Here is a 23738-nt window from a genome sequence, read left to right as displayed (position 1 = left end):
GCTCCCGGCCGCGGATTGTTAGCCCAGGAATCGATGAATCAGGACATGGTGCCTGATCATGGATTCCCTTCCCCGCAAGAAAAAGCAACCGCTTCTCTCGGAAGCCTCACTTTTTCTGCCTCTTATGTCCTCCTACGTCCCTCTAAGCGTACATGTTGCTCTTAGTGACGTCATGTAAACAAACTCAAGGTTGCCATCTTGTGGCCAAAAAGTAAAACTACATCCACGTGTAAAAAAAAATAAATACAAATAAATGCATATTTACATAAAAAAATTACTATTTACATCCCACCCTCCAAAAATACACAAATAAAATGTTTAATAAAAAAAAATTACAATTAAAAAAAACACGTAAATATTTACCTAAGGGTCTAAACTTTTTAAATATGCATGTAAAGATGAAATATTAGTTTTTTTTTTTTAATTTTTATAATAAGCTTGTAAATAGTGATGGATGCAAAACAGAAAAAATGCTCTTTTTATTTCCAAATAAAATTTTGTCGCCATACATTGTGATAGGGACATTTAAACGGTGTAATACCCGGGACTATTAGGCAAATACAATATGTGGGTTTTAATTGTGGAGGCATGTATTGTTTTTAAAACTATAATGGCCAAAAACTGAGACATTTTTTTCCTTTTTTTTTTTTTTCTTATTCCTGTTAAAATGCATTTACTGTAAAGTAGCTCTTAGCAAAATGTACCACCCAAAGAAAGCCTAATTGGTGGCGGAAAAAACAAGCTATAGATCAGTTCATTTTGATAAGTAGTGGTAAAGTTATAGGCTAATGAATGGGAGGTGAACATTGCTCGGATGTGTAAAGTGAAAAAGACTGAAGGCTGAAGTGGTTAAGTATACCTTAGGCCTCCTGCACACTACATGCGATTTGTTTTTGTTTTTTTTGTTTATTTTATGTTTTGATTTACATGCTGCTACGATTTTTTTATTGGAATCAAAAATCGGATTATATAAAAAATTGGAATCACATGTAGTGTGCAAGAGGCCTTAGGGCTTTATAACTAGGCTGGACAAATTGCTGGTAAAGTATCCAGGACTCCGTAAAAATTGCAGCCATCATTGAATAGAGGCAGCCAGTCGCTTCCTGTGAGTGGCTCTGAAACCTCTGGGTGGGGCTTAGTACTCTCCTCTCCACTTGCATAGCTTTACTTAGGTTTACTGTACCAGGCGTTGCTCCCATAGACTTATAATAGCAACTGGCTGGGACCAGAAGAGGTAGTTTACTATACCTGAATGGGTACTATACCAGAGTTTATTATGTCTTAATATAACGAGATTATAATGTGTATATTTAGGCCCATAAATATTTGGACATACATTTTTCTAATTTTGCTTCCGTACATAACCACAATGAATTTTAAATGAAACAATTTGATTGCATAAAAATGTAAGGTGTACTAAAGCAATTTTTAAAACAATCCCTTTGTTTTCAGGGGGCTTAAAAGTAATTGGACAATTGACTCAAAGGCTATTTCATGGGCAGGTGTGGGCACGTCCGTCATGTCATTATTAATTTTACAGATGAAAGACCTGGAGTTGATTGAGGTGTAGTGCTTGTAGGTAGAAGAATTTGCTGTGAACAGGCAACATGCGGTCATAGGAGCTCTCCATGCAGGTGAAAGAAGCAGTCCTTAGGCTGTGAAAAACGAGAAAACCCATCCGAGAAATTGCCTCAATATTACTAGTGGCAAAATCTACAGTTTGATACATCCTGAGAAATCAAGCAAGCACTGGAATCCGCAACACAAAAAAACCTGGACATCCACGGAAGACAACAGTGCTGGATGATCGCAGAATCCTTTCCATCAGTCAACCAAGTGAAGAACACTCTCCAGAGGCAAATCGATATCCAATTTTACCATAAAGAGAAGACTGCAGAAAAGTAAATGCAGAGCGTGCACTGCAAGGTGCTAGCCACTCATAAGCCTCAATAATAGAAAAACTAGATTGGACTTTGCTAAAGAACATCTAAAAATGCAGCACAGTTCTGAGAAACATTCTTTGACAGATGAAACCAAAATCAACCTCCTACAAGAAATGATGCAGAAAAAAAGTATGGAGAAGGCGTGAACAGCTCATTATCTAAAGTAATATACCATCATGCATCTACATAAGAGACACAGTGGTGGCAGTCTGATGCTTGGGTGTGCATGGCCCAGTGGTACTTAACACTAGTGTTTATTGATGTGACACAGGACAAAAGCAGCCAAATGAATTCTGTGGTGTTGAGAGACATGTTGTCTGCTCAAATGCAGTCAAGCTGATTGGTCAGTGTTTCGTGATGCAGGTGACAATGACCCCAAAGCAACCCAGGAGTTTATTAAAGAGAGTCTGCACTCTAAAATTCTTACAATAAAAAGCATACCATTCTATTCATTATGTTCTCCTGGGCCCCTCTGTGCTTTTTCTGACACTCCCTGCTGCAATCCTGGCTTGTAATTGCCAGTTTTAGGCAGTGTTTAGAAACAAGACATGGCTGCTAACAGCATGTGATAGGTTGAGAGTAGCTCAGTGTGTGTCATACAGAGCTTGGAGGGGGCCTGGAGAGTGTGTGTATAGCTTCTATCCTATCACATGCAGACCTGCACATTCCAGCCTGAGTGCCTGAGCCTGACAGAGGCGACAGAGGAAAAATTAGATTATATAACAGATAACACAGCCTCTGTGCAACTAGGAAAGGCTGCAGTAAGCCAGATCACATTAGAACAGGTATAGGAACTTATAGGATAGAAGAAATAAGGCTGACCATTTTGTTACAGAGTCTATTTAAAGCATGACATGGAAAATTCTTGAATGGTCAAGTCAGTCAGCTGCTCTTAACCCAATTGAACATGCATCTTACTGTTTAAGACCACACTTCGGATAGAAAGGCCCACAGAAAAATAGCAATTGAAAGATGCTGTATTAAAGGTCTGGCAGAGCATTAAAAAGGAGGAAACCCAGCATCTAGTGATGTTCAAGACCTCAGGCTGTTATTGCCAACAAAGGGGTTCTCCACCAAGTATTAGAATAGAACATTTTATTTGTCATTTACTTTTGAGCCCCTAAATGAAGGAATGCGTTAAAGTATCCCTGAACCGAGAGGGGTTTGATTAATATAGGTTGTGACATATGTCACAGCACCATTCTCTCAGTTCAGGCGTCCAGGTTCTAGTAAGGCCCGGTTCACATTAGCGTTCCCTGTCCGGATCCGCCTGATCGTATCCGGACCGTATACTGTACAAACGGAATGTACGTTCCGCATAGCAATGCAAAGTCTATGCGGACGTTCCGTACAGAATGGAGCCGGATCGGATCCGGACTCCGGACACTTTTCCAACATGCGCAATTTTTCAGGTCCGGATCATCCGGCCCACGCACCCGGACCGAGCCTGACTGCACCATCCGGAAATAGAAACCTATGGGGAACGGAAAGCACAGAACACACAGGATACAAACACCTGACGTTCTACCCCACTTCCTATGCGTATTCTAGCGGCCATTTCGGATGGGGGCAGCAGTGGAGCAGCAGTGAATAACGTGCTGGAGCTGTTTGGCAGTATGTCGGAGGTGGAGATGAGGCCTAAACAGCGGAGGACCTGATTCTACAGGTGCACCTTCTGCTAACCCCAACAATTTTATTAGTAATTTCGCTGTTTTTACCACACGGATCCGTATGGCAGCCTGATACATTCCTGATGCAAACGGACCAGATCCGGATCGGAACCGTACGGTTCCGATCCGGATCAGGTCCTGATCCGATCCGGTCCGTTTGCATGCCAAAACGCAAGTGTGAACGGGGCCTTAGCTAAAAGTGTTTGACTAGAACCCCAAATATGGGTGGGGGAGGAAATTGCGGTATCCTCCCCAATCATGCCCCATTGCACCATCAAGACCTGCGCAAAAAAGAAAAACCACCGCACAACTGGCCTACTCCTGGATCCATTTGCTGTCTTTTCCGCTTTGTCAGCTCTCCTGTTGCTCTGATGTGTCTTCTCGTATCAGCCTGCACCTCCACTGCCATGGCACTGACCCGGAAGTACTTTTGGGTTAAATCGGGTCAGAGCCATAGCGGTGAGAAGCTGGCAGATACTGCGGACACGCAGGGCTTGAACAGTAGAGCTAAAGGTGGAGAAAGCAGCAAATGGATCCTGGAGTGAGTGAGTTGTGCTGGTTTTTTGGGGGGGTTTTTTGTTTTTTTTTCAGGTTTATAAACATCAGTACAAGAGTACTTTAAAAATGGCTCTCATTTTATGCACCCCACTAAATTAAAGCTGAATATTTGTACTTCAACTGTTCCTGAGTGTCATTTAAATGTATTTATGTATAGAACCAAAATTAGAAAAAACTTGTGTCCAAATATTTATGGACCTAACTGTAAAAGTATAGGAGTCGATATGCAAGTCAGACCCACATTTTTTGCCAGAGGCTCTCCATTCCCTGCCCCTCCCCATCCTCTTTGTGCTATCCAATCCTCTGAATCTATTTGACAGGGGCTTGTTGAATAGTTTCTTATGTGTCTGTCTGTCTGTCTCTCTCTCTCTCTCTCTCTCTCTCTCATCTCTCTCTCTCTCTCTCTCTCTCTCTCTCTCTCTCTCTCTCCTCTCTCTCTCTCTCTCTCTCTCTCTCCTCTCTCTCTCGTCTCTCTCATCTCTCTCTCTCTCTCTCTCTCCCCCCCCCCCATAGCTGCCGTTTTGACCATTTCACTACCACCCTTACCCCCACCCTATCCTTCTCTGGCTGTGCTCCACCCTCTTCTCCACTGATGCCAGCTAGCACATTGTCAGGACCAAGCTGTTTTGCATATTGTCTATGCATCTCATTGTGATCACTTCATTTAGCTGTTGACCCTGGTTTTCCTGCAAAGCACACCCACCTGTCCAGGGCAACAGTTCACAATCTTTTGTTGCTCTAGAAATGCATTTATTGCATATGATAAACGTTGCATAACTAAATGAGTCCATAATTTGTTCTAGATGCTTTCTTTGATGGACATTAACAATGTGATCCCGGTGACATTGCACATAAATTCCAGCACAAAATCCAAAAGATTCTAAAATTAGTCTTGGAAAACTTTTTATATATATATAGTGCCGTGGTTAGCATCAGAGTGTGTGCTTGATTTTTTTTTTTGGGGGGGGGGGGCACTCTAATAATTCCCTTGGACATCGGCCCTAGCAACTATACATTGCTATGACTTAAGCTGACATTCTTGCATTCACTTACCTTTCTGTAGAGGCAGACAGATGCAAATTTTTGGCTTTGGTGTACTATTGTCATGGTTGCAAGACATCCATTTTTAACCATTTTAACTATCAGGATTTGAAAATCAGTATTTAAACTAAAATATTTTTTGTTTTAAATTAGTTAGCTAAACATCATGCTATTGGATTTTTTTTTTTTTTTTATGACCTATGTGGATCTTTGATTATGAGAGCTTTGCCATTTCAAAATTGCATTTGTACAGACCATTAACGTTAATGCAGTCCTCAGAATAGCATATTCCTTGTCTTACTTCCTGGGCAAATCTGGTGACACATAGGTGTGAAAGGCAGTGGCAATGTGAAAAACAACTCAAAGTAATGTATACATTCATTTTATGATTGCATTTTTGACAGATATTTGGGTGCTTTTATTTTGGACCCAGAATTAAATCAGATTTTTGTGCAAATACTTTACTTTGCATATTAAATTGTTTTTTGAATAATACACCTATAAAAAAATAGAGAATGTTGCCATTGATGCGAGTAGTTGATTATTTCCAGTAGAGTTACCTATAAATGGCCTGAGTCTTACAATTGTACAGGACTGGTCCTTAAAATCCAGACCACACTTGTAAACACCATGTAAATATAACTTTAAATTTCACAAACGCTGTATCTAAAGAGAAATTTATTAGGTTCAGTAATGACAAGATTGCATGTGTCACTACAAGCTGTATTTGTTCTGCTTGACCAGCACCTGTCTACTGCCTAGATAAAATGGACACTAAGGTCACCGACTGCATGAGTTCAAGAAATGGCTAGGGCAGATAAATTTGGTGTGCCAAAGCTCCTCTGTGCATTTTATGGTGATATCACCACTTTAAAGTAACTTTTTAATTACATGATTGCTTCCCATTGACAATAACTGTGAACATTGTTGACCTGTCTATAAAAGGTCACATTTAGTAAGATCATCTTTACAGACTTTTTTTTGGCACCTTTTCTCCAGAATCCCATCCAAAACTTCCCAGTCCAGAATCACCTGGGTCTCCTTTTGAAATGATCGCCAACAGCTCCAGCTTTGAATTCAAGGACAGTCAAGACCAAGCCCTAAACTATACACTTTTACAAATTTCTGCTCAAAGACCTTTTCGTAACCAGTCAGAAGATGCTGATGAACCACTAGTTAAATATGCATACTCTGCTTGTTCTGTCAACAAAGATGAGTCCTGTAGTTCTACGCTACAGTTCAAGGCAGGTGTACCAGTTGATGACATTCCTATAGATGAATCGAAGTCTAATGAAAGTCACAAAGAATTTGGTCAGGAAATTATTTCTGAGTTAATGCAGTCACTCCCTTCCATAGAAGGAAGACCGAGTCAAGGGCAAGAAGCTCAGGATATATGTGAAGAAATAGAAGAGCAGAGCTCTGCAAAAAATGAAGACCATTCATATGATTTTAAGTCAGATCTCCATTGGCCAGATGGAGATGAAGACATGGATAGCTCAGGAGAGTCTGATGATACAGTTATAGATGCGGGATGGAGAGTCAAAAATTCAGAATTGGAACATAGAGAACACAGTGAGAACGGTTGGGTTGAGCTTCGCAATAAACAGCAAAATGAAACTGGAGAGAGCCTAATAAAGCATGAGGTACTTGCAAATAATGCAGAACGTGAATCTGCAGCACGGGAGGATCAAACTCAAACTGTTTTAGTAGACCCTTTGGATAATTTAAGCAGATCTGTATCAAAAACCCCAGACTCTCCTCACAGTGAAGGCTTTGTGGACCTTGCAGAAACTTATGTTACAGTCCCTCCTACTGGACCAGTTTACTATTCAGAGTCTGAATCACTAGAGGACCAAGTACAGGAAAATCTCACTCTTGAAGCTCTAAGAGCTTTGGCAGATGGGACTCAAGACTGGAATTCAGAAAGCCAAGAATCTTCTCCAGAGATTTTGTGCCCCCAGTTTGGCAACCTTGAAAGGTTTAAGATGACTGACTGTCCATCAGAATCAGCCCAAGCTTCCACAGTTGGCATTCTGACCTTCAAAGGTAAAGAAGACCTCTTTTCCAGTGCACCGTTGGCATGACCCTCACATTTAAATTACACCGCTCATGCCTACTCATCTGTTGTCGGCATGCATTGTTGGCATGGGCAATGAGCTACTAGCATGCAATGTTGATGTCCAATGCAGGCATGCTTTATGCACACCAAATTGTACATCTTTGATGGCTATCCAGCATGCTCAACTTGCTCTTTGGCACAACAATCTGCCCTGTCTCTACATCTTGCTGCCATGCACGGCTATCAAGTATTTATTTTACCTGCTTTTCTGCCTAATATGTACTTGATATGTGTTCAGATTAGCATGTGTGCATCCTCCCTTCATGCACCTCCCCCTTCTGACCTTCTATAAGTGTATGTTTGTACATATTAATAATGCATATCTGCGTTCTCTAGGTGTAAATTGACAAATTATTAGATGTTTATCAAAATAGCAAGTCTTGGGTATCTAACTTGACATATTTTAGTAGTTTGCTAGTAGTGAAATATTTTGTAATAGAAATAATTGTGCTTCAAAAGCAGATTTTGGCTGCTTACAGAGAGATGACGAAGTAACTATGTAACGCTGTGTTTCAGAATGGAAAGTTAACCTCTGGGCTTAAACACACCGGCATATATATATAATGTCCCTAGTACAGCGCTGCTGTGGATCGCATCGCTCTACACAATAAATGGTCTCCTAGCGGCGATTGCCACTGCAAGACTGATGGCGGAACGGAGCTCCATCATCCATGCGGAGAAGCGCGCGATCTCCTGCACATCACCGCCCCAGGACTAGACGCCAATTGTCGTTAGGTGGTCCTGGGGCTGCCGCCTTGGTTAGGCGTACTTCTAGCGGATAAAAACAAACGCTGAACTTCTAGGACAAACGCTGAACTTCTAGGATTGAGTAAAATTACTCTCCTTATCTTGCCCTATTTCAGTGCAACCGTTTTAATTGTAATCATACCATTTAAAGAAGTGTAGCTTAATCTTATCGGGGTGTGAAGTACTGACATGACAGTGGGCTGGCTTTCGTACTTTTGGAAGATCAGGCATTGCAAAATGTGGAAAGCGCCAGTAAACTTAACTTGTGCAAGCAGCACCGGTACTATAGCCCCAGGGAAGCAGCATGTGTTACTGTAACACGCGTTGCTTGTGTAAAGTGCATTTTGCCATGGTATTGTGCGTTGCTCTAATAGCATTATTTGTGGTCTTTCATTAATACCAGTATAATTGCTGGTTACTGTGTGTGCACAGCAAACTTACAGTGGAAGATGGGCATGGTATGCACCACCACTAACCTTCTTCTAGTGAGCAGGGGCACGTGATTGTCAGTCATCTTCCCCCATGTGAATTTGCATGATTCCCCACATTTCTACCAGCATTACATATGTAATATGTAAATATTGAACTGACAGTCGGCACAGTCGCCGGCTGTTCGGAGGGCTGCGGCGAGACCCCCGTGGGACAGAGGACGGCGTGGGAAGCCTCATTAGGATCCGGAGGCTTCCCCCACCCGAGGTGAGTACCCCCCAGGGGAGGTTTTTGTTGTTACAGAGTCTCTTTAAAGAAAACCTGAAGCAGAGGCAGACGTTTTTCTCTGGGAAATGGTTTTTAGTTCTGTCAGGCTGAACATATGCTTCTTCTACTTTCAGAATCCCTGACCTTGAACAAGTATGAGAATAGTGTTTTTACTCAACAGGCTGTGTTGTTGTTGTAAGTGTGCCACTAAATAAGGCCCAGTTTACATTAGCGTTTTTTGCGGATCGGAACCGGAACGAATACTGTACAAACGGAATTGATGTGAATGGATCCAATGTTAACCTGTGGATCCATTCACATGCGTCCGTTGCTACGGATACGTTCCTTGCGTTCCAATCCTCGGACCTAAAAATTGCTGCAGACCCTAATTTTTTTGGACCGTTCTGCTTAGCGGAACAGATCTGGACAAAAAAATGCAGCAGCATTGGGACAATGTAAAATGGACAGTTTCTTCACACTAGTGAAGAAACGGACCGTTCCACGGGGGATGGGGGCATGTGCCGATGCAAATCTAACGACGGGAGGGTGCGGCGGGTGGGTGAGGGAGGGTTTATACATACCTAATCTTCCAAAGCAGCCGGCGGTAGAGGCTTCCGTCTTCTGTGTAGGTACAGTGGAAGATGAGGAAGCCTCTACCGCCGGCTGCTACGGAAGATTAGGTATGTATTTGCTGAGTGAAAACAGATGCGATCAATCATTGATCACATCCGTTTTCACTATGTGAACTGGGCCACGGACTGAGCCATCCAGATCCGGTGAAGCAGAGACGGGATCCGCTCACCGGATTCTTATTGAATATGGAAGCTGCCATATGTATCTCCTTTTAACCTCCTTGCCGGTCTAAAAAATCCGGCAAGGAGGCAGCGCCGCACATTTTTTTAATTTTTTTTTTTTTTTAAATCATGTAGCGAGCCCAGGGCTCGCTACATGATAGCCGCTGCTCAGCGGCATCCCCCCGCCCTCTTCGATCGCCTTCGGCGATCTCCGATCAGGAAATCCCGTTCAAAGAACGGGATTTCCTGGAGGGCTTCCCCCGTCGCCATGCGACGGGCGGGATGACGTCACCGACGTCACTGACGTCGGGACGTCATTGGGAGTCCCGGGCCTTCCCTCGGCGCTGCCTGGCACTGATTGGCCAGGCAGCGCACGGGGTCTGGGGGGGGGCCGCGCGCCGCACCGGATAGCGGCGATCGGGCGCGCGGCAGCGGCGATCGGGGTGCTGGCGCAGCTAGCAAAGTGCTAGCTGCGTCCAGCAAAAAAAAAATTAAACAAATCGGCCCAGCAGGGCCTGAGCGGCACCCTCCGGCGGCTTACCCCGAACGTAGTTCGGGATTACCGCCAAGGAGGTTAAACAATACCAGTGGCCTGGCAGCCCTGCTGGTCTATTTTGGTGCAAGAGTGTCTGAATCACACCAAAAACAAGCATGCAGCTAATCTTGTCAGATCTGACAATATCAAACACCTGTTCTGTTGCATGCTTACTCAGTCTATGGCTCAAAGTATTAGAGGCAGAGGATCAGCAGGACTGCCAGGCAACTGTTATTTCTTAAAAGGAAATATGGCAGCCTCCATATGCCACTCACTTTAGTTGTCCTTTAATGCAATGCAATGAAAGTATTCAAATTGACAGAATCCCATCGTCAAGTCAACTATGCTGTGCCTACCACACAAATTTATGCAGTAATGCAAGAGTCTTTGGCGACGAAGTAAGTGTAAATGACAGGAGCGCGATGCACATGTGTGGACCGACCGGTATCCCCAGTGAGGTACTTCCTGTCCAGCAGGGAGTTTGCATACGACCCTGTCGGCACACTCTGCTTCAGCGTTGTATGAATTATGGATTTGTGCAGCACTGCGGTGATCCCACGGCAGGCTCCCCTGGCGCGGGATCAGTGCACTGCACAAGTGTAAATGCAACCTAAAGGCAATACAAATGACAGATTTTCTTTTAACCTACTGTCTCATTTTGTACAGCTTTTGTGAGAGGTGATTTGAGCGGTTTTGGACAAGGGAGTAGTAAATAGGAATGTCTGCATATGTTCAACTAACAGAAATATGGCATCCATCCCAACCCCCCTAAAAATGAAACTGTTACAACAGAAAATCCTAAGCATTTTGTCAGTGGAAACTAATAGTTGCTTCATGGTATAGTCACTGAAGCAGAGAAATGAGAATTTGACTGCCATGGTACTTTAATCAAATAAACCTTAGAAAGAAGGAATATGTTTGAATAATTTGGTTTTCCTATAAAATCATAGCTGGCCACAGACCTTGAAACAGTTATTTTTAGAACATAAAATTTCAAAATGCCTTTGGTATCAGCATCAATGTTTTAACAAATGCTGAATTAAATTGTAGGTTATTCAGAGGATTTTACTCATTTAGTCGTATGCTTTTGTAGATGCAAGTGTTTTGTTTTTCAACTAGCCTAATGGGCACTTATGAATATCTGTCATTCGGTTTGTCAATTTTAGTAGAGACGAGGGCATGAACTTTCAATTTGGGTAGAGTATGTTAGCCATAAGATTTTTCCATGGAATTAGATTAACAAATTTAGCATTACAAAGAATAGTGACTACATAATATTTGCGTCTTCTTTACACAATAGGGACTCTTCTACACGGCCTTTATCATTAGCGATTTTGGAGGTTTTTTTTTTGTTTTTTTTTCCCCACAGCACTTTTACTTTTTCTATGCCTTCTACAGAATCAGTGCAAAAATTCTACATGTAGGGCTTTTGTGGGGAAAAAAAATACTCCAGTGTGAAATTACCCATGTGATTACATGTATTTAAAGCAATAATGATTGAAAAATCAATGAAAGGTGCTCTTGATGTGAAATAGCCCATAGTGTATGAGAACTTTTGAAAAAAAATCAGATTTTGTAATTACATATAGTTTGGTTGAAATAAAGACATTTGTCTAAGTTCAACCAGGAGGGGGAAAAATACTCAAATAAGTAAAGCTTAGGTACATTTCTGTCCTACACCCTGACATGTTCCAGTTGATCTAGAGCAGGGGTCTCAAACTCGCGGCCCGCGGGCCATTTGCGGCCCTCGATACAATATTTTGTGGCCCTTGCCGGCAAAAGCTTCCTTATAGTTTGCTTCAGTGCTCCCAAGTAATCTGCCGCATCCCCGCCGCTAAACGAGGGCTGCAGAGCCCCCAAATCGCCCGGGGGGCAATCCGCCGGCATTTCCTGGAAGGGACAGAGCTTTCAGTTTCAGCTCTGCCCCTCCTGACGTCAATCGCCGCACGGATCACTGCCTCTCCCCGCCCCTCTCTGTGAAGGAAGAGTGAGAGGGGCGTGCAGAGGCGGCGATGCACCGCGATTGTGAAATTCCTTATGCGGCCCAGCCTCATCCTGACTTTGCCTCCTGCGGCCCCCCAGGTAAATTGAGTTTGAGACCCCTGATCTAGAGGATGGCAAAGTGCTCTTAAAAGGCCTAGGCCATTTAGCCTTTAAATGGAAAACATTTCCAGAGTCCATGGATTAACTCTGGGCATTACCTAGTAATTATAGCCATAGATGTCCTTAACTTAAAAGAAAACATCCAATCCTCCTCTAAAAGCTAATATAGAATTTGCCATTACTACTTCCTGTGGTAAAATATTCCACATTTTAACTACTTGAACTGTAAAGAGCCCTTTTCTAAGCCCAGTCTGCGCAAGAGAACTGCATACTCTACGTATCCAGCGGCTGCTGGAGAGATTCACAAAGAGCACACTTCTCTTACGTCAGACCGACCGCTACAGGCTGTAGCGACGGGACCTGGTACTAAATACTGAGGACGGCGATGTGGGAGCGATCCGTGCGCATGGGGCTGGAGGAAGCCTCAGGTATGTATACAACTTCTAATTTAATCCAGCTCTGGTACACTCGAAAGTGTGTGATTAGGGGTGTTTTAATAGAACTTGCAGCAAGAAAAATGAAGGAAAGAAAGGGTAAGATTAACAAACTACTACAATTTACAATTTGCAGAACAGGAATGTAAGATAACCAATAAATCATTAGCCAGGTTAAGGACTGAATTAAATACTTACTTGATAACCAACACGCCAGCATAAAGAAAAAGAGAAAGAAAGAAAAAAAACTCTTAAGACCCTTGCTGAACTTTTTTAAAAAATAAAACCCTCCAGTTTTATTGAAAAAAAAAAAAAAAAAAACCTTAGATGATAAAGGGAATCACAATTGCAAGATGGTAGAGAAAGGCCAGATCTTATAACGTTTCTTCAGTCAGCACTATAATCCAGAAGAAACTTCTCTATACGTTTCTGAACAATTGCAGAGGGGCGCAACTCAACATGTTGGAGGCCTGCACGGGTCCAATTTTTCAGACCCGCAACCTGCTTTCTGGTGAATCTGGTACCCGACCTGCAGGCCTCTGTAGTTTTAGGCTCTCCCAGTATAGATAGCCAGATGTGCCCCTGGAATTACCACCCCCCCCCCCCCCCCAGTATATAGCCAGATGTGCCCCTGATTAGATATTTGCCCCCTCCCCAAAAAGTATAGCTAGCCAGATGTGCCCCTGGTGTTAGTACCTGCCACTATAAATCGCTAGATAAGTTAATTTATTTGGCTCCCCCTGAGTATAGATGGCCAGATGTTCCCCCATAATTAGGAAACCCCCACCCCCAGATTTGAAGGGGTTCCCTATTGGGCACCCTCCCCTTCTGTGCAGAGATCTGTATAAAAAAAAAAAAAAACCTGTAGCAAGCCTGGCTCACCTTTTTCTTTTTCCAGCGACGATCCTCCAGCGGCAGCCTCTATTTTCAGCTCTACAGCCATCTCCATACTGCCCGTACACGAGTACTGGCTTGACGATGTCGTCAAGCCGGGACTTGCGTGTGGGGCAGTACGGAGGTGGCTGTAAAGCTGAAAACAGAGGCTTCTGCAGGGTTTTGTTTTTTGTGTTTTTTATTAAGTTCAAACAAATAAAAAACAGATCGCGAGTAGATTACAAAGCATAGTGTATAAAGTTTATTACACTTAGACAAGAAGATGTGAGAGCGTATACACGATGAAGTGTAAATTGACCAAATGAGCGAATGGGTAATAGTCCATCAGTCCATTTCGTAGGAAAGGCAATCTTTTCTTTGTACCTGTTTAGCTAAGGGGAGGAAAAAAACTGAATAAAAGCTGGAGAGGTGTGTATATATAAATTGAGAACAAAAGAAAGAATAAATAAACACGTTTTTAGGTAGCGGGTAGTGTATAAGGTTTGATCTAGGGGTACATGGAAAGTATCTCGAGATATCAGGTTGGCTCCTACTCTTAAGAGACGAGTAATAGGAAGCCACAGGATAGTCAACATAATTTTAGTAGTAGATGAGCCCTAATAGTACTAGGGTTATTCAAAAGGAGAGGTGAGGACTAATCAGTTGGAGTTAATGTGACTTTCCCAGGGACCCCAAATTTTGTCAAAACGCGCCTTGGTGTCTCTCAGTGAGGCGATGAGTTTCTCCATTAGTTTAACCCACTTAACTTTAGTAATGACTTCAGAAAGATCTGGGGGGAGCGATATTCTTCCAGTTAGAGAAAATTTATGGGTTTGAGGGATTGATTTGCCTAGTAACATAAATGCAGGGTCCAGGGGAATAATCACTTCTAAAGTTTGGAATATTAGTTTCTGAGTACTCAGCCAAAGTGGGGTCAGAGTAGGACAAAACCAGAAAATGATCCCAGTCAGAAGTAGAGATAGATTGGGCCAAAGCAGATTCCCATTTGGCCATGTAGGGATGCTTTGGAATGCCAGAGTAGGAATTTGTGGAAAGGGGGATATAGTTCTGGGAAATCAAACCTTTCTGGTGGCCTTTTTGCAGACAGAGGTTTTCAAAGGCTGCAGCACGACCTATGTCAGTCTGAGTGGGTAAGAGTGATCATAGGAAGTGGGAGATTTGGTTATATTCTAGAAAAAGGCTCACAAATGGAGTTTGTCACATAGTTGGGTGTAAGTAATGAAAGATATAGACGAAGGTTGTAGCCAATCTTGTAGTCTAAAATATGCCTTGGAGTACCATCGTCTCATGAAATCGTAATCTAAATCAGGTTTGAACTTGGGGTTTCCCAGGAAAGGCCATAATCTGTAGGGGGACTTCAGACCTGCACGTTGAGCAGTATTAGACCAGATGCGTAACATAATCCTAGTTGTAGAAAGACCCAAAGAGGCTTGAGGGGGACGAGAATCGTTGGACCAGATACAGGAGGCTAAAGAGAGGGGGAGGACTTTGGTGGCTTCAATGAGAGCCCATTTAGTCCTAGCTGTGAAGTCCGCGCATTCGGTTATTTGGCGGAGATCAGTAGCCTTATAATATAGGGCAATGTGGGGTAGGCCTAGGCCCCCCTGGTCGCTCAGAGACCTCATGACAGACCTTGCAACCCTGGGTTTATTATGATTCCAGATACATTTATTAATTTCCTTCTGAAGAATAGCAAGTTGAGAGGAGGGTACAGGGATTGGGAGGCTTTTGAAAAGATAAAGAAGACAAGGGAGTATATTCATTTTTAGAGTATAGACGCCCTATCCAAGAAATTTAATATTTTGTCTATTTATGGAGATCTTGAATAATGGAAGCAATGACTGGGGGAAAATTGTGTTTATAGAGGGAGCTGTAGGAGGTAGTAAGAAAAAACCCCAAATATTTTAAGGTACTGTATGTTTTCTCCAATTATAGTGATAATTCTCTTGTAGATTAGTGAGTAAGGAGGGGGGGGATGTTGATGGGCAAGGCCTCCATCTTATCACGGTTAAGCTTGTAACCAGAAAGGTCTTCATATTCTTGGAGGACTTTGTGGAGTACTGGGAGAGTGGTCAGGGGTTCCACCAGGGTCAGGAGGACATCGTCTGCGAACAGCGAGATTTTTTGTTCCCATTGGCCCTGGGTGACTGGGGGGTGGGGGGGTTATAATTGCTTAAGGATACATGTTTTCCCTTCCAGTTAGTGATGCAATTTAAAGTGCCGTGGGCGTGCATGGGAGCACGCCCGATCATGCACAGATGTGCCACCAGTGCAGATCGTATATCTACGCGCTCGTGGCTTTGAAGAAGACAGAGGATGTAGATATACTGTACTGGTGGAATAAGTGGTTAATTATCTCAGGTTTGCTTGCTTTCACTACTCGCAACCCGATTAGAATCAAAACAGGTCTGACTCGGCCTCCCCGGAACAACTAGACAGTTACTTATCGTCAATATCTCTTCCCAATCTTCCAGTTGGTTTTAAAGAGTCAATTGATAAAGAAATAACACTAGAAGAAGTCCTCTTGGCAATTAAACAGCTTAAATTAAACAAACAACCAGGCCCAGATGGCTTTAAAGCCATCTACTACAAAAAACTCAGTGAGGTATTAGCCCCAAAATTAACCAAGGCGTTTAAAAGTATCCTGAAAGGAGCTATTTTTCACACGGACTCCACCTCAGCAATGGTCAGTATGCTTCCCAAGCCCAATTCCAACCATTCACTCTGGTCCAACTACCGCCCCATATCGCTTCTCAATATCGATGTCAAACTGCTAGCAAAGATTTTAGCGTCTCGCCTTAATGTCGAAATCGCTTCAATCATCCATAATGATCAGGTAGGCTTTATGCCGAACAGACAAGCAGGTGATAGCGTTAGACGCTTGCTGCACCTTATCCACCAAGCCCACTCTTGTAAAATCCCAGCAATGTTGCTCTCTTTAGATATCACTAAAGCTTTTGATTCTATCTCATGGCAGTTCCTGTTTGCTGTACTACAGAAATGGGGCTTTGGTGACCACTTCCTCACATGGATCATAGCTCTCTATTCTACCCCATTAGCCTTCATAAAATACAATGGATTTAAATCCTCCTCATTTAAAATTACTAGAGGTACTCGGCAAGGCTGCCCCCTTTCCCCACTCCTATTTGCGTTAGCGATTGAAATCCTGGCTATCCAAATTAGACACTCCCCAGACATCCATGGTATTCAACTGGGGGACAAAACTCACAAAATTAGCCTTTTTGCTGATGACCTCATACTTTGTATATCTCGCCCCACAGGTACAATCTTAGCGTTAAATAAGCTACTGGATACATTTGGTAAATTCTCAGGACTTAAAGGGAAGGTCCAAGCAAAAAAAAAAAAAATGAGATTCACTTACCTGGGGCTTCTACCAGCCCCATGTAGCCATCCTGTGCCCTTGTAGTCACTCACTGCTGCTCCAGTCCCCCGCTGGCAGCTTTCTGACCTCGGAGGTCAGGGCCACATTGCATACATTTTTACGCATTCCAGCTAGTGCAGGAACAAAAATGTACGCGTTTCACCACTAACGCGTAAAAATGTATGTGTTAATGTACCTGCACTAGCGGGAATGTGTAAAAATGTACGCAATTCGGCCCTGACCTCCGAGGTCAGAAAGCTGCCAGCGGGGGACTGGAGCAGCAGTGAGTGACTACGAGGGCACAGGATGGCTGCATGGGGCTGGTAGAAGCCCCAGGTAAGTGAATCTCATTTTTTTTTTTTTTTGCTCGGACCTTCCCTTTAAGGTGAATCCAAATAAATCTAGAGCATTAAACATATCCCTGCCTCATAACCTCATGATAGCTTTGCAAGATACCTTTGAATTTATCTTAGATCAGAATAAACTCCCATACCTGGGTATATTTCTTACTAACTCCCATAATACATTATTTTCCCATAATTACCCCGCCTTAGCAAAGGAACTGCTCTCATTACTTGAATACTGGAAAAAATACTCAATCTCATGGTTGGGTAGGATTGCGGCAATCAAGATGTCCTTCCTCCCAAAACTTTTATATGCTTTTAGATTACTTCCCATTCCAATGCCTTATTCATTTTCCTTTGTATATTAGCTAAAAAGGATGGAGTTCATTTGGGGCTCCAGAAACCCTAGATTCGGCAATTTATATATTTACCGATTGCGACATGATGGAGGCCTTGGAGCGCCAAATTTAAAACTCTATTTTGCAGCAGCACAAATAGCTCCCCTAGCCCTGTGGCACCTCAACTCTAATAGACCCGCTTGGGTAGATATAGAGGAGTCGCTAGTCAAACCGTTCCGCCTTTCAAATCTTCTGTGGCTTTCTCCTCCCTTATGGAAACCTATCAATAACCCTATAATTAAAACCTCTCTTGCAACCTGGGACAGTTACAAATACTCAGGGACTCTTATCTCCTCGTAAGCCCCTTTTATCTTTCCTAGGAAACCCCTCCTTTCCAGCAGCCTTAGACTCCCCAGCCAGCTTCCACTGGTGGTCTCGAGCAGACCTCACCACAATCTTCAATCTCTCATTAGGCTCTGGAATGAAATCATTTGCTTCTCTACGCGAGCATAAACATCTCCCTAGATCTGAATTCTTTCGCTATTTACAGATTTCACACTTTGTTCAGACCCACCTGGCATACACCGACTTGCCACTAACTAGAACCTCATTTTTAGCACATATGCTATTCTGACCCCCTCTCCTCTGGCACTATCTCTCATCTGTATAAAACACTTATTCACGAATTCTTTCGATATAGGCCAGGCTATATAACAGCATGGGAAAGGGATCTTGGAATTACACTGGACTCTGATGACTTATCTGATATATGGGCCAATGTTCTCTCTCTCTCTCTCTCTCTCTCTCTCTCTCTCTCTCTCTCTCTCTCTCTCTCTCTCTCTCTCTCTCTCTCTCTCTCTCTCTCTCTCTCTCTCTCTCTCTCTCTCTCTCTCTCTCTCTCTCTCTCTCTCTCTCTTATTATTATTATTATTATTATTATTATTATTATTATTATTATTATTATTATTATTATTATTATTTAGAATGCAGTGCTTTTGTATAGATTTCCCAAGTATGTGGCTCAAGAACATCGGCAAACTATTCCAAAACTTTACTGGGTCAGCTAAGAAAAGAATGAAATATAACACTATTAGTAGATGGAATGATAATGGAGGTTTGAGTGATCCTGATTCGAGGTATTATCACATGAGCATTCATTTTATTAGAGTTATGCAATAGAAGGATGCTAGAAGCTTAAGAACTATGCAGAACTCTCATGGCCAGTTTTGGAAGGCGAGTAGATGCATCTAAGTAAGGTTTTTTTTTCATGGATACCTGAAAATATATTCTTGGTTTTATATAGCGCCAACATATTACTCAGCGCTGTACAATACATAAGATTACAGACAATAACAGTGGTGACCAACAACACAGTAGAGGTAATAAGCTAGACGATAAAACACAATACTGGTAATAAGCAATACGTTACACAACACTGTACAGGTAGTAATACAATGCCAGATCGAGTGGTAGTCCCAGTGATACAAGTTCACATTATTCTGGGTAGAGTGCCCAATCAAGTATGATGCACAAGGAGAGAGGGCCCTGCTAAAGGTTTACAGTGTAGAGGGAGGAGGTAGAGACTCGAAAGGAGGGGGGCTGCATTGAGAGGTTCTCAGCTGAGAGTTAGGGCAGCATTAAAGTAGGGTAAGCCTCCTTGAAGATGTGAGTTGAGTTTTGAGGGCTTGTTTGTAGGTGTTGGAGGGGGCAAGCCTGATGAGCAGTGGGAGAGAGTTCCACAGGATGGGGGCAGCTCTAGGGAAGTCCTGTAGTCATGTATGAGGGAGTGTGAGATGCGTGGGGTGGTTAGGAGGAGGTTGTTGGGAGGAGCAAAGTGGGTGACCAGGTGTGTATTTACTGACCAGGTTAGAGATGTCAAATTCTGGATCATAGCAGTAAGATGCATTTAAGTTTATATTGTGTACATCTCACATCTGGTGACCTTCAGAGATGATGGGGAGATTCCCTCTGATGGGAAAGCCCATTCGGTTTTCTAAATAAAGTTTAAAAAAATATATGGGAATAATTGACCTGGTAACTAAGGCCTAAACAAATAATAAAAAATAAGACATTGACCTGATGTGGACTATACAAGTTCAAAGCTTTTTACAGAAAATAGAAGGAAAGTATGGAAAGATTAGAGATAATCTCAGCGTACTAGAAAAAATGTTTATACTGCATAACCCAAGCGGTCCAGTGTCAAATATTATGACTTTATTAATCAAATGATGAATTCAGAATCATTACCATGTTTGAAATGGGTGTTAGAGCTGGGACAAGAGCTGAAAGGAAGGTGACCTTTGGAAGGGCTTAGCAAGATGAATGATCTAAGATTGCTAATATGAGGATCGCAGACTTCTACAAAAATAATAATTGGCACAGTCTGTCAAAAAACCCTACAAAAATCTCCATTAAAAGCAGACTCACGGCGGTGTCCAACATGCCGCCCCCCCCCCCTCACAGCCGGCTGTGCAAAGCAACGTTCCATGCCACACACACCAATCAACATTGGCCAATGTCACTCCAATGTTCATGTGTCCTCGTGAGGACTTCAATCATAAAGGGCGACTAACAGCACAAATATACTGCTGCTGTTATATCCAGCTCTAAAAGACTGCATCACAGTTCCATGACCCTTGCAATAACAAAGATAATTTGAGCGTACATATAGTTTGAATACACGGAGCTCTGCTTGCAGTGGCTCTCGCCACCTCTGTGGTTATTTCTCAGGCTCTGCTGATGCTGCAGAGTATCTTCCAGCAGTGCACAGCTCTCTACAAACAAGTCCCCACAGTCATGCAGTTTAGACTTGATTCCATGCTGCACCTAGTGTCTCTCTCCCATGCAGGTTCAGAACGGACAGAGGCTGACATCACACGCCGTGCTTAATCACTAGTATCGCTCTTCCATTGAAACTTCGTTAGGTGACCTGGGGATTTTTGTAGGGGTTTCTGACTGTCAATAAAGTGATTATTTGTAGAAGTCTGCAATTCTCATATTTTCAAGTTATTTTGTCGCAGTACAACTTCCCATGCTTTTGGGTAAAAAAATCATGAAATAGCTAAAAGCTCCCTACTCTTGTTTTTTTTTTTTTTTTTTTTTTTTTTCTACTGTGATATAGCATCAGTTAATTAGTTTCAGCTGTAGCAGTAGTAAAAGGTTGCAGCTATACCAAGTTTGCCTGAATATTGTAGGCCTCATGTTGGTGGGTATTTGAGTGCCAAGGTCGGACTCTCACCTGCTATAAAGTCTATCCAGACTAAATGTATTTGAGAGGCTATCTTTGTATAGTCTAGATCAGGCTTTCTCAACCAGGGTTCCCTGGAACCCCAGGGTTCCTTCAGGACTCTGCAGGGGTTCCTTGACATTTTCCCTCCTTGTGGATGAAGTATAATAGAGCACATTATAATAGGAGGTACTTTAAAAAGAAGCACTAAATTGGGGGTCAGAATAATAATGAGCACAGTATAATGAGTGACCGTATAGTGAAATTAACAGCCTCACTTTATTTTAAAGACCATGCCTCTGGAAAAATAAATGCAGCGGTTCCTTGAGATTAAAAAATTGTTTGTAGGGATTCCTTGAGATCTAAAACTTATTTGCAGGGTTCCTCCAGGGTAAAGAGGTTGAGAAAGACTGGTCTAGATAGTAGGTTAGCCGAAAATTGGACGTCCAGAAAAAGCTTCTCAAAGGTTGTGAGATCAGACCGACACTGACCATAGGATTTAGTAAATTTCCTCCTATAACTATGAATCTGCACCTCGCCTAATGGTGTAGAACTCTGCCTTTACTACAGTATATCTGATATAGAAAAGGCCAGAGCCATTTTCTGCAAGGGGACAGATTTGTGCACCGGAACCCAGTGTTCCAGTGAAAATTGTAAAATTTGAAATACATGCAAACATATACAAATATGAAGTACGTTTTTTTTCCAGAGTAAAATGAGCCATAAATTACTTTTCTCCTATGTTGCTGCCATTTACAGTAGGTAGTAAGTCTGACAAAGCGACAGGTTTTGGACTAGTCCATCTCTTCATAGGGGATTCTCAGATTTATTTATTTCCAAAAGCACTTAGTGAATGGCAGTTACTCTGTCCAACTGCCAAAAAACTGTGTAGCGAGCAGGGAAAGCTGGCCAGCATCATTGTTTAAATCCTTTAGGGAATATCTTTATAAAGAATAAAAGCCTTGCTGAGAATCCCCTATGAAGAGGTGGACTAGTTCAAAACCTGTCGCTTCTGTCAGATTTCTACTACCTACTGTAAGTTAAAGCAACATAGGAGAAAAGTAATTTATGGCTCATTTTACTCTGGAAAAAACGTACTTCTTATTTGTCTGTTTGTACATATTTTAAATGTTACAATTTTTCACCATAGTGCCCCTTTTAATAAACAGACAATGTTTTGGGACATTTTAACTTGTAAGCATTAGTGTACCTCTGCTTTGTTTGTATGTACACCACAGATGCGTTTTAACTAAACTTAGGCTATAGCTGTAGAGTTGCTATTAAATAGAAATCCAAACTGGTCCTTGGTAAGATTACATGTAGAGTGTGCAGACAGGAACAGAGAACATTGATTGGGCCCTAGACAATCTACCTGTGGGTACATCCAAGAGTGATGTGCAGGTACTCTGCAGGAGAATGAGGCAATTATTCCTCATTACACATTCTTCATGCAAAATTTGAACCAGTTTTGTGGGTGATAAACACCTCTGCATTCAGTGTTCACAACATTCTCAGTGGATTCACAACAACTTTGTGGGTCGTACATACCGTATGTAGAGTATAGTACTACTGTATATCTTGTTCTGTAGTAACCAACCCCAAATTTAACAAGAACTTTTAAATCAGGATGATACCATTTATACAGTATCCTACTGCTAAATTTAACAACCTATCAAATGAATTTATTTCATGAGCAAAGGGAGTACACAAATTTGCAAACAAAATTTGCATAAACCTGCACCAACGCCAAATTATTGGCATCACATTAACCATTCCTACTAGTGACAACTACACATCAGAACATCAGATCTTATTCTTACTGCATAGGTGTTTATTATATATAAAAGATTCTGTGTACATATCAGATATACAGTAAAACCTTGGATTGAAAGTAACTTTGTTTAAGAGCGCTTTGCAATACAAGCAACTTGCCGGCGACAGACCCGACTGTCAATTCAATATTTACCTTTGCTGGCTCCAGCGGGGGCGCTGTGTCTGCTTTCGGCTCCGAAGTAGACGGAAATACCCGATCTCAGTCGGGTCTGCTCTACTGCGCAGGCGCCGGAGACTTGCGCCTGCGCAGTAGAGGAGACCCGACGGCGATCAGGGATTTCCGCCTACTTCGGAGCCGACAGCCGTCAGAGCGCCTGCGCAGGAGCCGGGAAGGCAAATAGTGACGTCATCGCTGTACGGAGGGCTGCAGCGAGACCCCTGAGGGACGGAGGACGGCGTCCTGAGGCTTCCCCCACCCGAGGTGAGTACCCCCCAGGGGACGTTTTGACGTTACAGATTCTCTTTAAGAGTGCTTTAGATTACAAGTATGTTTCTGGAGCGAATTATGCTCATAAACCAAGGTTCCACTATACAGTCACAATCGGATATGTGTATCTGATTTTAATATGCAGTGACTGCTTTATTGCAGCAGCACAAGTGCATTGTTTTTTGTTTGATTTATTTTATTTTTGTGTATTTAGCACTGCTATTACTGTATATATGTTATTTATGATGACTACTATCTGAGAAATAGAACCTTTTTTTCATAATACTGTTTAAATTTATTACGAGTCAATGCGGTTTTCTCTGAATCCGACTCCAGGTACCCAAAATTGCTCCGACTCCACAGCCTTAGAATGTCCACTCCTTTTGGTCCTTGAAGACCATAGTGGGCTATTCCTCTTTTTTTCTACCAGGTACTTTGGCTAATTTTGATAGCCGACAAAAATTGGGTGGCGATGTCGATCTCAGACCTCCTCCTTTTTTTGTAATAGTATCCCTGATAAGGAGAAACTGGAGTCTAAATGTTAGGGTGGCTCACTAAGTCGCCGTCCATTGCCCCCATCACCCCTGACCAAGTGAACGTTTTGCGTTACAGTCCTATATAATCTTCTGAGCTGCTTTGTGTATCACTGGAAAT

At 42.5% G+C, this 23738-nt stretch overlaps 1 protein-coding gene across 3 annotated transcripts in view; it reads left to right on the top strand.

The window, feature by feature from the left end:
• The window catches only part of RTN3 (reticulon 3), an 82291-nt gene that overhangs the window by 20911 nt on the left and 37642 nt on the right, over positions 1-23738 (top strand). For all 3 annotated transcript variants that reach the window (XM_068260088.1, XM_068260090.1, XM_068260089.1), the window contains one exon: positions 6212-7258. In XM_068260088.1, coding sequence (XP_068116189.1) covers positions 6212-7258 — 1047 coding nt within the window. The remainder of the gene's footprint in view (positions 1-6211; positions 7259-23738) is intronic.

Source organism: Hyperolius riggenbachi, chromosome 11, assembly GCF_040937935.1.
Source record: "Hyperolius riggenbachi isolate aHypRig1 chromosome 11, aHypRig1.pri, whole genome shotgun sequence".
Taxonomy (NCBI): domain Eukaryota; kingdom Metazoa; phylum Chordata; class Amphibia; order Anura; family Hyperoliidae; genus Hyperolius; species Hyperolius riggenbachi.
The sequence above is the reverse complement of the archived record's forward strand: the minus strand, read 5'-3'. Positions and strand labels throughout refer to the sequence as shown.